Source organism: Paracoccidioides lutzii (assembly GCF_000150705.2).
Source record: "Paracoccidioides lutzii Pb01 unplaced genomic scaffold supercont2.4, whole genome shotgun sequence".
In the NCBI taxonomy this organism is placed as follows: Eukaryota; Fungi; Ascomycota; class Eurotiomycetes; order Onygenales; family Ajellomycetaceae; genus Paracoccidioides; species Paracoccidioides lutzii.
In genome coordinates, this window is record NW_015440950.1 from 1,335,120 (window position 1) to 1,352,020 (window position 16,901).

A 16,901-nucleotide genomic window follows, 5' to 3' on the forward strand; every position below is an offset into this window, starting at 1 on the left:
ATTCATTACTACTCAATATACGGAGTGCTCAGGTTCTGTCCGGCATATCTTTTATCTATCATGGCGGGCGCAGGCAAAGCCCCGGCTCCAGCTGAGCACCAGAAGAGACCTGAGAACCCCAGTGAAGAGGCCTACAAAGCCAGTTTGGCTCAGGCGGAGCAGGAATTGTCCTCTGTACAGAAAAAAATGGTATGTGTCACCCTTGGCGACATCGGGAACCTCTGCTTTTGGTATATATATTAAAACCCTGAACTTGATATTTACCGTGAATGGTTTTATATAGGAAGAAGTAAAAGCCAAAATCAGCTTGGCACAACCAAACAGCCAGGACTCACCCGCTGCTAAGAGACAGCGAGAATTACGTACTGAATTGGCGGCTATCCGTCAGCAACAGCAAGGATTCAAGGCCTCCCGTAGCGCCGTCCAGGAAAAAATGAACGCCCTAGATGCCACCATCAAAGCCCGTGTGGCTGAGCAGAAAGCTTCCCGCTCCCGTGTTTCCTTTAAAAACGTTGATGAAATCGACCGGGAAATCGAACGGCTCGAGAAGCAAGTTGACTCGGGCACCATGAAGTTGGTAGACGAAAGGAAAAACCTTGCAGAGATTTCGAATCTCAGGAAGCAACGGAAAGGGTTCTCTGGCTTTGATGAAGCTCAAAAGGCTATTGATGACTTGAAGTCACAGCTTAGCGACTTAAAGAAAACCCTAGACAACCCGGAGGCCAAGGCCCTCAGCGATAGATACTCCAAGATTCAGAAGGAGCTAGACTCTATCAAAGCTGAACAGGACTCAGCGTTTAAGAACTTGAACGCCCTCAGGGACGAACGCACCAAAATTCATGGTGAACAGCAAAAGGCCTACGCTGCCGTACGCGAAATCAAAGATAACTATTACAAGGCCCGGAGGGCATATAAGGAGTACGAAGATGAAGTTTTCCGCATCCGTCGTGAGCGTCAAAAGGCCGAGCGAGAGTCATACGAGCGGGAGAGAAAGAAGAAGATTGCCGATAAAAAGTTGGAAGAGGCTTCTCGACCGGCTTTCACTGATGAAATCATGACAGCTCAGGGTCTCATCCGACACTTCAACCCGTCTTACGATTTCTCTGCTCTAGGCCTGGAAAAAGATTGGAAATCACAAAGTGGCGGCTACCGTGCCGAAGTGGGACGAACTGTCGACGCATCCGATCTTAAGGGCATAAAGGTTATAAAGAAAGATGATCGCGAAGAAAACTACTTTATGGGAGGCACTGGTGGAAAGAAAGGCAAGAAGGGCAAGAAGAATTCCGCAGCCAGCTCCCCAGCTCCAACCCAGTTCAACCTAAGCTTTGGCGTTATCGAAGACTTGGCAAGCATCAAAATAGACCCTCCAATTAGTCAGGCTGACGTTCCAGCTCTGATTGAGAAACTCGCTGAAAAGATCACGAACTGGAAGAGCCAACAGGCTGCTAAAACTGCAGAGGTGAGAATCTAACTTTCAACTATATGAAAGTACCTACCTTCCCGTGCAACTCACTGACACTTTTAACAGAACATTAAGAAGGCCCAAGAAGAAATCGACCGTCTCAATGAGGAAGATGCTAACACCAAGGAGAAGTATGCGACGGATGCTGCACGCAAGCCTGCGCTTAAGAACGAAGGTACAAACGGACACGTCTCAGCTGAGGCAGAACTTAAACAGGAAAATGACGCTGTTGCCGACGCTTCTGAAGAGCTCCAGAAAACCTCTCTGGAGGCCTGATTGCATACACGACATTTAGGTCAGACTCCGGAATGGATTCTGGTGTGAAATTTGCGGACACCATTATCCCGATTTTGTTTACATTTCTTGGATATTTATTCTTTGCTAACCATTTTTATTTTATTAAAAAAAAAATTATTAAAATTATTAAAATTAAAATAGTGAGTGTAATATGAGGCCTTTTTAAATCCGCGGTAAAGATAAAAAAGCAACAAAGCGGTAGGATGGATTGTTTTGTTCCGTTTCTTGCTACGTCATTTTACCGTTTGGCGAACCTTATACCTGCCTGTCTTTCCACGTATTCCTCGTCTTCGTTTCCTTATGATGTTGATCTATATTTATACGTTTTTTTTATTTACCCTACGTCCTAAGCGTGATATTTGATTATGGAGCATGTGTGCTCTTGTGTTGTTTTCATTCCTTTCCTTTCCTTTCCTCTCCTTTGTTACATATTTCAATATCTCATATTTTCATCTATACCGTTATGTTGACACATCATTGACACATCATTCTTACTGCTTTTCAAGTAATGTAAGAGCTTGCCTCCCTACTCTTACACCTCAATGTTTGAATTTCAACAATACTTGCACCAACAATTTTTTACCCACTCCAATACGACTTCCACAGCTGGTTTGGTGTTATCCCAATTAACCCAACGACGGAAATTGATCACGGAGATACCAATTCACGTAGATCAGGGAACTGGAAATCCTCGGAGAAGCGAACTGACCATGGGAGCAATTAAACCACTGACGCTCACTTCCTCCAACAAAACCATGGGACATTGCCACTCTCATATGCCCATACGAAGAACCCCTCCGATTTTGGGTGGGCAATACAGGATCGAACCTAGAGAAGCCAGACTCTTTACAGTTTTCATAATATGCCGTAAAATTGAGCCATACCTAAACAACTATGGGATGCCTACGTCCTTCTTCGAATCCCACCGGTCCTTCACATGTTCATCTAACCCAGTTAACCGTGATTTAAGTATGGGGAAATCTCGACATGGTTATAAGGAAATGCACACTGGATGTGCGTCGTATAAACACGGGAATTGAACCGGATATTTAGCATGGAATGGGGGATGCGGACAGTTGAAAGAGTTATATAAGTATGCATCTTTGCGAATATCAACCTTTCTATCTTCACTTTTCTGGGCTGGTAGTCTGAACGGCGTATTTTAAAAAATATTTTTATTTTTAATTTTACTTTAAATATATTTATTTATATAATTGCTTCTGCGTGAGTAATAGATATATATTGAACACACTATTAGTAGGAAAAGAGGAAAACCCATGCTGGGAGACTTCCCCCAAAGCAGCAAGATTGTGGTGGTTACTGGTGACGGCTCGGATATTGTGCCTGATTCATTCATAACCTCAATTCTATAGGAACCTCAATACAATTCACCCTCGTCTAGGATGAAAAAGAAGAAGAAGAACGAAGAATGAAGCTAGTCAAATCAGGAGAGTTAGCCTCTCTTTCGTCAAACAGGCATTTCCAAAGTTCTCATCGGTGATCAAACTCACAGAAGATGCTCAATGCACATTTCTCAGTGTTGATAGTCCAATATCAGCAATGATAGCAATAACAAGAACAAGAACAAGAACGAGGATACTCACCATCCCATAGCAATAGCATTTGTCAAATGTGACATGACCAACGAGACGAGCTGCAGAATCTGATCGAGAAAGCAGAGGAAATGTTGAAGATGTGCCAGATATGTACATGCCACGCACCAGAATTTTTGAACTGGTAGAATATTTATGTATCCCATATTGGTTGAATAACCATTCATTCCCTTTCACTATTTATAAAAGAGCATGAGTGAAATGGGGGAACAGTCTTTCTGCAGAAAAGTAGCAGCAATAGCAATGGCCAGATAACTGAGGATATTATTTGCATCACCCCTATAGTCAGATCCGACCTCTGGATGAACAGCAAGCATGATAAATTTCTACGCAACGCTGAACAGCAATATATCACATCCGATAAAGCTCACGCGAATGGCGCTCTGCGCGCTGCGTGGGATGCAACAAGCAGGGGTGTTGTTCTTCTCATAGCTTCCATCGCGGATCTGGACGGAGTATATGCCAAGCCACTGTACGCTGCATCCAAGTGCGCCGTTGTTGGATATATGAGATCGTCCCCAACGCATTACTATATTGTAGAGTGGATGTATACAAAATATGCTTGTTGGTTAACATGGAATTATAGATATCCTTATCTGGGACGATAAGGAAACATTACTGGAGTGTTTACATGCCTGGTAGAAGGTTGCGCTGGAGCCGGAGCGCATTGCTATGGGCCATGGTGAACCTAACCCAGAAGGGTGAATACGTTTGCGGGTATTGTGTTTTTGGAGATTGACAAGGTAAGCACTGTGATGTTTGCTATTAAGGGGCTTGGGAGTGACACTGAGACGATGGGAACATTAGGGATTCTGCCCAGTAAGAATAGGACTAAGACTCTGACAAAGGAGGAAAGGGGAAATTCTGTTGAATGTTTTCTAAGGTTTCTTCAGCCTCCGCCCCGTTGATAGTTAGGCTTGCAAGCAGAGCGCACACAGGACATTTCAGGAGCGGAGATATAAAGAATATGCAACAAGGTTTTCTCTGTATGTTAACTATGCTGATGAGGAATAAGCATTCTCCATATCATTGATGACAAAATTGTAGTTGTGGAGAAAGCAGTACAGATACTGTGAGCAGAGTCTTGCATAAGGAGAGGCAAAATCAACAAGTAAATACTTACAACACATGCAAAAAAAGCAAAAATCACTGAAAGGAATAATATGAAGATTCAGTGATGAAAATATACAATTATGACAAGGTGAGAGCGAAAAAAGATATTGACAGGCACTAAAAATAAGGGGAATACAGAGCAGGCGGCCTCATTGAGTATAAGAAAACCAATGCAGTTACCAAGTAAAACAATCAGAAATATGCAACAGCAGCGAAACAAAAAGACAAGTAGAAGAAACGAAAAGAACGCGACAGAAACCGTTCTAGTGACGGAATGGAAGCTGCCAGAACTCCGGCCATGGATATCCCAGCACCGCTCTCGAGTTTAACTTCGTTATATATGACAAAGGCGCAAGACGACAACTCTTCCATGTCAAGAGACCGAGCCGAGGTCCCCAACAACACCCGTAGAGTGATGCATATAACTATATGCCTATAGTTATACCATGAGTTCCCCTTTCCTTTCCTTTCCTTTCCTTTCCGTTCCCTCCCTTTTCTTCTTTCTCAATTAGAAGAGGAAATCCAAGCAGCAGCAGCATGCTAGACCAGCTAATAGACCGGCGCAAATACTAGTTCCCGCTCCACGAGTAGTGTCTCTGTTGTCGACATAATGCCCCTGTGGCGGCGGTCCACACTGGGGTCCATAGTACATGGGTTGTTGCTGATAGCCTTGCTGCGGAGGGTAATATTGTCCTGGTGGTGGTTGTTGTTGTCCGTACTGTTGGGGCTGGTTGTAGTATTGTGCAGCGGTGTTGGATGGGGACGGAGCATACGGAGCTGGTGGCGGGGGATAGGGCCCTGCGTCCTGGTAGGTTGCAGGTGGGTAGGAAGGGGGAGGAGCGTTCTGCAACAGAAAATTTTAGAGATTTAGTAATTTGGTTTTTCCTTTGCGCTGGAGGCTGTTGGTTGGGGTTATACGAACGTGTTTATTATCGGACATTTTCTATTTCTGATAGGCTGCAGATGCGTCTAGGTGTCTTTTCTTGCTCCCCGCGTACTTTTATCGGTTAAAGGCGCGATTTATAGCTTTATAGAGCGTGGTTCTACGACTAGCCACACTGGGTCTGGATCCGGTTGGTGTGGGGGTGACTAGATGATACCAAACTTAAGCTGTTGAACATATGAACTAAGAAGCCGGTCTTGACGAGTGTTCTATAGATCTCCACAGACGATGAGGAGGATTATCCAAGAGTGATGAGTGATGAGTGATGAGTGATGAAGAGGGTTGAAGTTGGGTGAAGTAGAGAGGAGTTTGGAGGCAACTTAATAAGCTCGAGACACTTTTGCCCGTTGCCCAGGGCAAGGAGCCAAGCCCCAGCCATTCAGCCACACTGCGGACCCCACAGACGCGTCATCATTGGTGACTTTGAGCCCCGAACTAACGGTCACTGCTAAGAAAAGCCCCAAGGTTTAGGACTCCGGATTTTCATTGGACTCTCTTCCTTGAAGCTGACGAACTTTAACTCCAGATCCAAGGTGTGTATGTAATTACTGGAAAAACGAAAGATTAATTGAAGAAAAAGTCAAACCCAACTATAAAGGAATATCTGTGGATTAATATTGCGAGATGCATTAACTGCGCATAGGGATACATTTCGCGCTTGAAATCGTTTCGCATCACAGTAAAAGAGAAATTCGACAAAGCCCGACTTCCAACCAGTATGATTATTCGGAAACATAAAGCGACCTACGTCGCGACTCCCGTTGACCCCAAGATCGCCGCGTTTGCCTCCCACAACGCAGCCGTGAAAAACCAGCCATATCCTGCTCGTTAAATGAACAAATAAATAACTTTCAAGAAAGAAAAAGAAAAAAAAGAGAAAGAGAAAAAGAGAAAGAAGAAAGAAAGAAAGAAAGAAAGAAAGAAAGAAAAGCAGGAGGCAAGTTTCTGCGTTGAGAAGATTAACTTCATTGGGTGTGACTCCAGAGAAACCACTCTGCCCTGGCTGTTTCCTGGTAATCCGTCGGGAGTGCGGAGTGCATTCCAGTCATATATACCGTGACGTAGCATTCAGATATCGGTACAGGAAGTTCCTGCCCGTCTCAATTTTGGTTCGGAAAGGTCTTAGTGCAAATGATGCAACCCCGTTTGCAGCCGCGGCGTTGTATAAAAGCAGACATTATATCTATTGATGACTTATATGTCACGAATCCACGGCAGCTCACAGATGGCGCAACAAAGACTGCCTCGTTTTCTCCAGGCTTTATCAATGGCGCACATGTCGACTCGGAGCTCTGCCGCCCCCATATTCGTTCGGATTCGTGGTCCTGTAAGACCCGGAAGGCTTACTCTTTGTCCTCCGAGGCGAGTGCGACCCGGACGACACCTCCTCGAACACTTCAATAACATCATCTGAACTCGAAGAGGTACTCCCGCTCATGACGTCTACCACCTCCGGCCGCCGTCTGCGTGACTGGGAGTGTTGAGCTCTGCTATCTGCCGTCACGGTAGTCGTGTCATCGATGACGGCAGTAGTGCGGCCTCCAAAGATAAGAAAAAGGACCCATATAAATAAGACGAAGCCGCCAACCGTTCCAATGACTATTCCTACGACGACGCCGGGGGAGGAGGTGAAGGAGGAATACGTTGAGGGTATAGAGATCATCTGTTCACGGCGGTGTAATTTGGAGGAGGAGGAGGGGGAGGAGGAGAGGGAAATTGATCGGGCCATTTCTCTGGATCTGGAGAGGAAGGATCCAGCGACGGATGAGAAGGAGGCTGATAATACATTGAGACGGTGTAATATATTGGGTCCTTTCTGAGGATTGAAGGAGTGATTGGACCGTCCGATCTTGTTGGCGGGTGATTGGAGACCGCCAGCAGCAATGGCGGATAATGGTACAGGTGCCATTTGAGCTTAAAATTTTCTCTCTATCATGAGGTGGGAAATTCTACTAGATAAATTAATCCATCAAAGATATATTAACCTACATAAATACTCTATTCCCGAAACGTTGAAGAACTAGGGGGTTTTGAGAAGTATCTATGGTAAGGACAATGTTTCCAATAGGAATATCTGTCTAAGGCAATCATCGAATGGTGAGAAAGAATGTCGACAGATAAACAACGAGCCAGAAACGATTGAAAAATAAAGGGAGAAGCAAGAATTGGGAGAATTGGGAGAAAAATGAAGCTGGTGTGGCTGCCTTGAGGGAGTATATCTTGATTGGGGACAAAGCCCAGCCTCGTGTTTTAGTTTAAACTCTCTGGCGGATGGCGGGGGATGTCCTATTGGGCTTGGTGTTCCCCGCATGGCTTAGTTAACTACACCAAGTAGGTGGCTGGGGCTTTGGGGTGGCTAGTGCAGCCAAGCCTTTGCCCTGATATTAACTGCGAAGGTCAAGGCTGATGAGGGAAAGAAAGAGTAGAAGCAATCACTCCGCCCGATTCGGCCAATTAACTTCCCTCGTGACTAAGAAATATCTAGTAGTTATGCGCGGATATGTGACTCCCAGACAAAAGATATCCTGGCTTGGGTATCTAATGGCAAATATACGAATGTTCATGTGACTGTGGAGTTATATATATTGGATACAAAGACCCAAGATGAAGAACTGTCGAGCCAGGAAATAAATATGCAAAGTACAAATTTAGTAGATATTATCTACGCTGTCATATCCACATCCTCAGCATTTTCCCCATCCGTTTCTACCGGAGCTTCCGCAGTATCTGCTGCAGTGGCCACATCAGGGGCGTGCCCATTTTGGCCATTTGCAGCCACGTCTATCACCTCGGATGGTTGCTCGGTGGTTGATGTGACAGCTGCCCGTCGTTTTTGTGTGGTGTTCACCAGCGGAGTGTCATCGCCATACAGCCGGAGTAGCATGGCTCGTCGTTCTTCCTTAGGCAGCATGAGGTTTAATGAGTACATGCTTCTCCAGAGCGGAAGAACCCTTCGCTCCCTATATATATATAAGAGTTAAGTAAAAATTACCGACAACAAACGAATGCCTGAGTGATAACGTACCGGAAGCCATCTTCATTGTTTGTAGGCTCGACTCGTAAAACACAGCATCCCATATCAATATCCCTTGCCCATTCACCAATCTCTCCTAGCTGTTTCCAACCACCATCGTTTACCTTGGGGAACATCTCAATTAATAACTTCCGCAAAGTCTCCTTTTGATATATCTTAACCACACGGCGGGGCCCAACCCAGGATTCCAGAATAGCAAGTCCATCGGTCTGAATGCGCCATGGGCAAACGTCTTCTCTTTGCACATCTTGTTTGACAAACATTTTAACACCGGAATGCACGAACTTGATTCCAGCTCCTTCGTTAGCGGTAAGGATATCACGAGACAGAGTGCTGGTATAATATATTGTTTTTGCTGCGCGACCTTGAGAATTCCGAACCATGAAGCGGTCTCTCGGGAATTGCGGTGATATATCATAAAAGTTGAATATCTGATCAAACTCTGCGCTCTGAGGATCTAGATATTTGAATGGCTCCTCCATTGGCTGGCCAGCTTTTCGCTTGCCAGGGAGAGACGGTGCTGTAGATATCGTGGATTTCTCCTGCGCAGGAGCAGCTTGTGTGCCGTCCTCCAATTTTACTGTGGCATCCTGCCCATTGTGATTGATTGTTTCTTCGGTGGTTTTCTCAGGAGAAGGGACGGTCGGTGGGGTAAAATGGGTACCGACTACTTTTTGCCGTTTGTTTGCAGGATCTTCGCCTGATAGATCAATGGTTCTTTTCGGTACGCTCTGCGTTGCAGGAGCTGAAGGAACTTCTGATACAGCGAGGGGTGCTTCATCCAACGTGGTTACTGCATCAACTGGCTCCTTGGTTCCATTTTGATCGGCTCTTGTTTCTGTCGTCGCTGAAGAAACTGCTGTGGACTTTTTGGTCCCCTCAGGCCTTGCCTTAATGTCACTCCTCTTTTCTAGCACGGTGATGAAGAATGCACCAGTATCTTGTTGATGAGGGTAAATACGCATGCAACGAGATAAATCGATACCTTCCTCCTCGGAGGGAGAGAACATGCCTTCCACCATCCTACTAAGCGTCTCATCGCCTTGGGAGACGGCATCTTCTACATCTTTCCAGTTGGCCCATATTCTTCCTTGCTTGTCCATGACACTCCAACTCTTCAGACCTGGGAACCTTTTCAGAGTGGGCAATTCATTGCTGCAATCCATGATGTGGACCTTGCTTGGACCACCGCATCGGTCAATAACACTCGCAATTACCGCTTCATTTTCAACGGGATTCATGCTGCATGTCGAGTACACTACTCGCCCTCCAACTTTCAGCATTTGTAATGCCCGAGTAAGTATTCGACACTGCGTCGTATGTAAACCAAGTGCATTGGATGGGTTCCAGTCTTTCCATACATTGACATTCTTGCGTGAGGTCCCATCACCTGAGCAGGGGACATCGGCCAAAATCCGATCAAATTTCAGGTACCTATTCCTCACAGGTTTGCCTTCTGGTGGAGGCAAAGATGGCAATTTAATAGAAGGATACATTGTAGCGTCATGATTCGTAACGATCAGATTCGGGGAGTTAAGGCGTTTCATTTGATGGATTAGTAAATGGGCGCGTTTGTAATCGTTATCGTTAGCTATGAGCAAACCCACCGATCTCCCATCGTCGTCCAAGCCGTCCAATTCTATTTTTCCATTAAGCAGCCTAGGAACGTCTGGGGCTCCCTCTTTTCTTTGAGTCTCAGCGCCATACTCCAGTTTCGCTGCAATCTCTGCCATTCTTTCCTCTTCTCCTGCATGAACCATTTCCATCAGCTGTGCTGATTTGCTCCCTGGTGCAGCACACATATCCAATACGGTCATGTTGGGACGTACATCCAGCAGCAGCGGCGGAATCATGCTCACTACTTCTTGGCGACTGATATTTCCAACTTCTGTTTCTGCGACGAGGAATTTTTGGAATGAAGCAAATGGCGCAAAACGGCGGATCACACTTTTTGGAGTTGTCATTGACCATGCTAATTGGTAGGGATACCAGGGCACGGGTTGGGGAGGATCGACTGGGTTGCCCTCATGGGTGATTGAGGTGATCTTAGGAATATAGAAGTCTTTCAGACGTTCTTGCACAGCAAGGGCATGGCTGTATTTAGGATAATCAGAGGCATGTCATCTGGTTAGCGCTGGTACGTCGAAGGTAGAAAGTTTAAGTTGAGATCGATGGATTAACCAACCTTTTGGATCCAGTGAAACGGAAGCTGTTAGGCAGGTCCCGTCTAAGAGCAGCCCAAAATTCATCCTTTTCATTATCAGGAACGATATGGAGGCCGTTGTAATAATTTTCATATTTTTCATTCTCTCTAACCAATATCGTGGAGAAATCTGGTCGACGACCGCGATTGCCCGCGCCACCACCACTCTTAGGGGAGAGTCAGTATGAAGGAAACTATGGACGGGGGAATTGGCCTAACTTACTTTTTTATTCCCGCGTTTGCCCATGTTCAGTGATATTTTTCTTGAATCGATGTTCACCGCAGTATCTAGACTGCGCTTGAAATTTGAAGCTTGTAATATGGAAAAACGTCGGCCCGCTAGGATTTTGGGCTCCATGTAATATAATGATAAAGAAGTTTATAATCAAATACTTCAATATTCAAGAAAATATCAGCTCTAGAATGCAACTAGATTTACAACAAGATGCCTTTAGCAATCATTCATTATCAGAGTCATGATGATTCTTTCATTAAACTCAGAACACACTTTCAGCTAGTTATATTATTTGCAAATAAGATAACCAGTTAGTTAATTAAAGTCTTAGAGTCACTAATCAATTGACTAACATCCCTCAGAGGGTCGGACACCCAACTGAGTCGGACAGTAAATTCAATATATACAGAGTATTTTGATTTTAATTGTAATTATTAACAACAGAAAAAGAAAATTTCATTAAAAATTAAATTATACTAGAATTTGGACATTTTCTTCTATGTTCAATAGTTTTATAGTTACTATAATTCTGTGAAGTATGTAATTAAAATTACAAATAGAAGATTCAGATTTATATGATTAATTATTTATAACTATGTTCAACGGATATATTAGAGAGAATAGTAGGATTTTATGCTTCTTCTCTTGTGAGATATCTTCTTTATATTGAATTAGTTTTTATCAATATTATATATTTTTACTTTTTATTTTTTTATTTAGTAAATATATTCTGATATTACTTCTTTATAACTGAAGTAAAATCATCTTATACTTATAATTCAAAAAATATATTTTCTAAATACAAGCATGTATAGTAGAATGACAAGCATTAGTATTCATAGAGTAATAGAGCATATGGTTGAATATAATTGGCTGAACAGGTTCTAAAGGTGATATTTTTTCTTATAGGGCAGTTCATTGTTACGGCTTCAATAAACGGGAGTTATATTGCCAACTAGGTAAGCTATTTCAACGAATACTTAATGGTGATTCTCAAAAAGAGGGGTTCGGGGAAGGATTTCCTTAATTATCAGTTGCTATGTAGTTTCTGTAGCCCTTTTCGGACAACGCCATCACATTCACCAGCTATTATTCATTTTCCCAATAAAAATATGCACATTGAAACTAAATATGACTGAATGAATCTCATTATTGCTGATATCTGAGACAGCATTAAAAGCTATTTACTTTTGTTAATAACTGTTTAGCATGGTGGAGGACTTTTGGCTTCAAATTCAGTGATTATGTTATCATTATCATTGCCAATTGTTTTTCCCATCTCTCAACTGTCAACCAACCGTAATCCTCCCCAATCTTCATAGGAGTTATATACCTAGGTGAATATCACTTATTATTGCATGATGAACAATGGGCTTTGGTCATTAACGCCGTGACCACCGAGTTTTTCACTTTTACAAACCATCTCTGCCACCCAGCCCTTACCGATTCCATCCTCGCCACACATTCCCAAACCTACCTTAATTTTCTTCGAAGTTATCCGATGAACATGCAATTTACTGCAAATATTCTCCATTCGTCTCTTTGTGAATGACGTCAAACAACGGTTTCGCGTTGAAGTAGCCTGCGCCTGGTGAGCCAATAGTTTTATATGTATATAATGCATCCTCGTCGTTGATTTTGATGGTAGCCCCTCCACGACCTCCGGCAGCAGCATCGGCCATCAATTGGGACTGGCAACATTTTTCCAGAGACACAAACCAAAAAACTGCTTCTTCAATTGTTTTGCCAACTGTGAGTAGGCCGTGGTTCTGGAGAAGAGCGGCCTTCTTGTTGCCTAGAGTGTTTGCGATATTTTTCCCTTCCTCTTTGGCAAGGACAACGCCTTTGAACTGTTGGTAAACGGCGTGGTCCTGTTAACATACATATGTTAGAACGTGGGAAACAACTTGGCATGCATTTCAAATGGTTGTATTGGGTAAGACGGGCTACTAGAATTGCTTGAGTATAAGATAGCAGCAAGATATCCGCGCGGCTTAAAATGAGTTTGAATAACGCACTTTATAAAAGGCACAGGAGTCCTGGGTAATAATATCCAGGGGCCTGCCAAGGGCACAGAATGCACGTCCATAGATGCTATGACTATGCGCAGCGCACATCACATCAGGGCGGGCCTCATGCACTGCAGCATGGATCATATAGGCTGCCGTGTTCAACAAACGGACCTTCCCACCCGCAATAACCCTTCCGTCATGGCCAACCTGAATAAGATCGGAGGCATTGATAAGGGAGAAAGCGACGCCAAATGGATTGACCCAAAATGTCGTAGGGTCCACAGGATCCCGCATCGTGATATGACCGGCGACTCCCTCGTCAAAACCATATTTGCCAAAGATACGGAATGCAGCGGCTAATCTGCCTTTGAGATATTCTCGTTCTTTATACTTGTCTCCGAAAACTGGTGGTTTGGGGAATGAGGGCATTTCCTCCTGACCATCGGCTTGAAGAATAGCCTCAGTAGGAGTCGCCATCTCAGTGACGGTAGTTGATGGAGGAGCCATTGTTTTGGGCTGTAAGATTAATTTTAGTCGTAGATAAAACACATCGGGGAATCTGAATAGATATTTAATGAGATTTTAACAGGTTTTTATCAGAGAAGATGGCAGAGGGATATGCCTCGGTATTTCGTTTCCCCCGCCCCTAACCCCCGCCCCTAAATTTTTAGCGGCTTATTAACTAAAATATTTGGGGTAATCTCTGTTGGGATGGTTGATTCTCCATTGGTGGGAGGGCTAACTAATATACGCATATATCACGTGCGATGGGCGGAAGCTTTGGATGACAGTGGCAAGCTTGATTGGTTGCAGAGTTTGCACGCTACGAGAACGACTATGGTGGAAAACAGGTCACGCGACAGAAGTGTCCGACATTGGATGTGTGGGTTGTTAATGTGCAGGTAAATCTCCCTTTCTCTCTCATCGTAGAATGTCTGATAAAAAGCTCATTATATGCTTTCATCTTGAGATTCAAGAAGATTGTAGTAATATAAGTGAGACACCTTCCCACCGCATATGACTCTTACAAGCGAATAAACAACTAGATTAAAAAATGGTTTCGTTGTAACGAACCTCTGTGCATATTCCTAAAAGCTCGGCTAGCTCGCCTCGCATCCGAGCTCCGATCTCACGACCCAAGGGTTGGGAATCTGTTGGGCATACTAGGGCGTACGTTTCTCGGCATAAAATTTCCTGAGCAGCCGCTACATCGCGCGTGATTATAGTCTAGCAGCCTTTCATCCGAAGAGGGGCCATCCCACGGGTTATAGCCCGGATAGCATGTTTGTGTTAAAAAACACCTTGTTTTTTAATTAGATTTTATTGTGTAGAATAGCAATTGAATGAGTTTAACATTAACTCTCAAAAAAAGGCTCTTTTCATGCAAAATTGATGAAATTTGTCACACCTTCAATCTAGGCGCAGACAAACAGATGTTTGATTGCCAACTAGATAAGCTATTTCAACGAAATACTAAGATGGTTTACAAAACAGGGGCCTGGGGAAGCCTCTCCTTATATACCCCTTTCCACTAGCGGTTGCTATGCCGTTGCTAGGCAGTTGCTATTACTCATTTCAGACCGTGCCAGTTTCCGTAGCCCAGCAGCCATACGCCGTCATAGCCCAATGGCTAATGCCGTCCATAGCGCCGTCACAAAATTTGCTGTAATGCTATCTAGTTGCATGGTAATTTGTCCAAGTGCCCTTCATCAGACTCACTTGGCATTTTCATGAAAAATCAACTTCTCGCACCACTTTTCTCCAAATTTAGCCTTGCATATCCTCGCAATCCACCTCACCACTTTATCATTTACATCCTTTCAGAGGCTGTTGATGTGAACAGAATCCAACGGTATGATATTCAGTGCATGCCCTGCCCAAACAACAATTTCCCTCTTGAAGGTCAAAGCAGCGCCTGGTAGTGGAGGTCTGAGTTGCACAGGAAAGTCTGAGCAATGATCACCTCACTCAAACCCCAATATGTCAATGAACAGACCTTGAATAGTTATATATTCTAGCTTCAGTGCGATGGCTCGCGCGGTGACAAACTGACAAGTCATTAAATTGAGCAGGACCCACTGCCTATCAGTGGGCTAGAAAGATAGATGGCATTGATTTTTTTTTTTTTTTTTTTTTTTTTTTTTTTTTAAAAAAAAAAAAAAAACCAATCCAAATTGAGATCCACTCTTGTTCATGTTTCCCAAGCCACAACCGATGCATCCTGCGTCAAGGCCTTGTTTGCGTAACTAAAAGGGGACTTGATCACCAACTTTATAGACTATAAGACCAGAGAGAAAGAGAGAATGTTATATAACTTAAGAAGCAGCTGCAATAGTTGTAATTTGCTGAGCTTTATAAGCTTTAATGACTAAAAAAAGCCTGACTTCCTGATTAGAAGCCCTCTTAGTGAGGGTGGTTGGCATACTGAATTTTTTAATTAGCATGAATGATTTAGATGAAAGGTGATCCGTTTACGTGATTTGATCTGACTGAACATCTTTTCTGACAAAGCAAATTCGACATAGTTATTAGTTAGCCACTTCAGGCTAAACAGCCACGGCACGTGATCGTCGCCTCTGACGTTTTGGCGCGGATTGTCGCTGCAATGTGACAACCTTGGAAGAACGTCCATATCGTGGTTGGAGAAGCGAGAGAATTCTCGTGGCGCCATGCTTACATCTTGGGGGTGCTAAAAGATGATTAGATCTGACAGCTGAGTGGCATGCATGTCAACATTAGCCCCTTCAGAATGCAAGACGGTAGGGCCGCCATTGGAAATATCAAGATGTCTCACGGCATTATTTGCAACATATCCGATCATCATCATCATATTATTATTATTAATTATAATTAGGGATTACTGCTAACATGGATCGAGACAAGGAGCTTAGCCAAGGAAGGTTTACTTCGTCTATAACTATACGTGGAGTTGTTTGCGCTAGCCGAACACCAGGGAATGAAACCAAGAACACCCCCCCCCCCCTCCCCCCCTCGGGGGGTTAAAGCTCCAGGAGTTTCTCCCTTGGGATCTCAGCATTTTTCTCTCCCCCTTGACCATCATTTTGCAAACTCGGATATGCACTTACGCTTCAATTCGAGCTCTTGAATTTCGGACCCAGACTTGAACAAAGCAATGAGCGGAGCTAGGATTCGAACCTGCTTGTTGTCTAAAGCGCGTTTCCCGCCACTTCAATGACATGGACTTCGGAAGCAACACAGATCATTGTTTGTACCGTGATTTGTTCTCTTCAAATTACCTTTCGATGCGGCTACCGGTTGCTTGCTAGATGCGACATGATCAAATCCCCTACTCGATCATGGGGCCCAGATGATAGCTGGATGGCGTTCGCGTTCCTTCCACTCATGTGCCGGTGTGTTTCCATGATCAGGGTATTTACTCTTAGGTTATCTCCCTCCATCGACGACCAGGTGCTGGCTCAAAAACTCATATTATGCGGTCGCGTATTCTATGCTCTTTAGTCAGTTTCATCACCCTGCTCTTCCCTCCTCATTTTCTTCTTTTTCTCCTTTCCATCCAGTTTCGAAGCCGTACGTTTACACAACTTGTCCGAATGATGGAAAGGCGGGACGTAGAAGAAAGAAGTGGCATTTCTCTGTCTAACATTTTTTTTGCGGTATTTCTAGTCTGTGGTGCATGAAACTCTGCCTGTTGCGGTTTTATAAACGCCTGGAGACCGGTTCCAACAAAGTTCATTATTCCCTTCAAGTCCTGCGAGTCTTCATCGTGGTGACTTTCCTTGCCACCTTGGCAGCAACAGTTCTTGAATGCAAACCACTATACATGTACGTTATCCCTATTTTCACTTAAATATGCCTAATAATTGTTATGGGACAGATTTTGGGATCATGACTACCTGCGCCGTAAGTGTACTAGAATGGGCATTGGGTTTACCGACCTCCCTTGATATTCGTTGCCGGGTCTAAGCCTGTTGTGCCAATTCAGATCCCTGTCGGAAAGGCATGTCTAA

General features: G+C 44.0%; 7 protein-coding genes across 7 annotated transcripts; 3 read left to right on the top strand and 4 right to left on the bottom strand.

Annotated features, from left to right (window-relative positions):
* Positions 1–60: 60 nt before the first annotated feature.
* Positions 61–1,738, top strand: PAAG_02186 (nuclear segregation protein Bfr1; the record flags this gene model as incomplete). Its single annotated transcript, XM_002796252.1, has 3 exons — positions 61–189; positions 284–1,459; positions 1,529–1,738. The coding sequence occupies 3 exons, from the start codon at positions 61–63 to the stop codon at positions 1,736–1,738; spliced, it is 1,515 nt and encodes a 504-aa protein (XP_002796298.1).
* A 563-nt stretch (positions 1,739–2,301) lies between these two features.
* PAAG_11442 (hypothetical protein) lies at positions 2,302–4,077 on the top strand (the record flags this gene model as incomplete). The annotated part of the gene is made up of 3 exons (XM_015847092.1): positions 2,302–2,773; positions 3,658–3,908; positions 4,015–4,077. 3 exons carry the CDS (start codon positions 2,302–2,304, stop codon positions 4,075–4,077), a joined length of 786 nt encoding a protein of 261 aa, XP_015703354.1.
* Positions 4,078–4,993: 916 nt separating this feature from the next.
* On the bottom strand, positions 4,994–5,425 carry PAAG_11443 (hypothetical protein; the record flags this gene model as incomplete). Its single annotated transcript, XM_015847093.1, has 2 exons — positions 4,994–5,329; positions 5,408–5,425. 2 exons carry the CDS (start codon positions 5,423–5,425, stop codon positions 4,994–4,996), a joined length of 354 nt encoding a protein of 117 aa, XP_015703355.1.
* Positions 5,426–5,656: 231 nt separating this feature from the next.
* PAAG_11444 (hypothetical protein) lies at positions 5,657–6,260 on the top strand (the record flags this gene model as incomplete). Its single annotated transcript, XM_015847094.1, has 3 exons — positions 5,657–5,676; positions 5,955–5,961; positions 6,072–6,260. 3 exons carry the CDS (start codon positions 5,657–5,659, stop codon positions 6,258–6,260), a joined length of 216 nt encoding a protein of 71 aa, XP_015703356.1.
* A 432-nt stretch (positions 6,261–6,692) lies between these two features.
* PAAG_11445 (hypothetical protein) lies at positions 6,693–7,337 on the bottom strand (the record flags this gene model as incomplete). Its single annotated transcript, XM_015847095.1, has 1 exon — positions 6,693–7,337. The coding sequence occupies one exon, from the start codon at positions 7,335–7,337 to the stop codon at positions 6,693–6,695; it is 645 nt and encodes a 214-aa protein (XP_015703357.1).
* A 753-nt stretch (positions 7,338–8,090) lies between these two features.
* PAAG_02188 (tRNA (cytosine-5-)-methyltransferase NCL1) lies at positions 8,091–11,023 on the bottom strand (the record flags this gene model as incomplete). Its single annotated transcript, XM_002796254.1, has 4 exons — positions 8,091–8,388; positions 8,454–10,556; positions 10,648–10,832; positions 10,889–11,023. The coding sequence occupies 4 exons, from the start codon at positions 11,021–11,023 to the stop codon at positions 8,091–8,093; spliced, it is 2,721 nt and encodes a 906-aa protein (XP_002796300.1).
* A 1,391-nt stretch (positions 11,024–12,414) lies between these two features.
* PAAG_02189 (Class II Aldolase family protein) lies at positions 12,415–13,419 on the bottom strand (the record flags this gene model as incomplete). The annotated part of the gene is made up of 2 exons (XM_002796255.2): positions 12,415–12,771; positions 12,919–13,419. 2 exons carry the CDS (start codon positions 13,417–13,419, stop codon positions 12,415–12,417), a joined length of 858 nt encoding a protein of 285 aa, XP_002796301.1.
* Between the last annotated feature and the right edge of the window lie 3,482 nt (positions 13,420–16,901).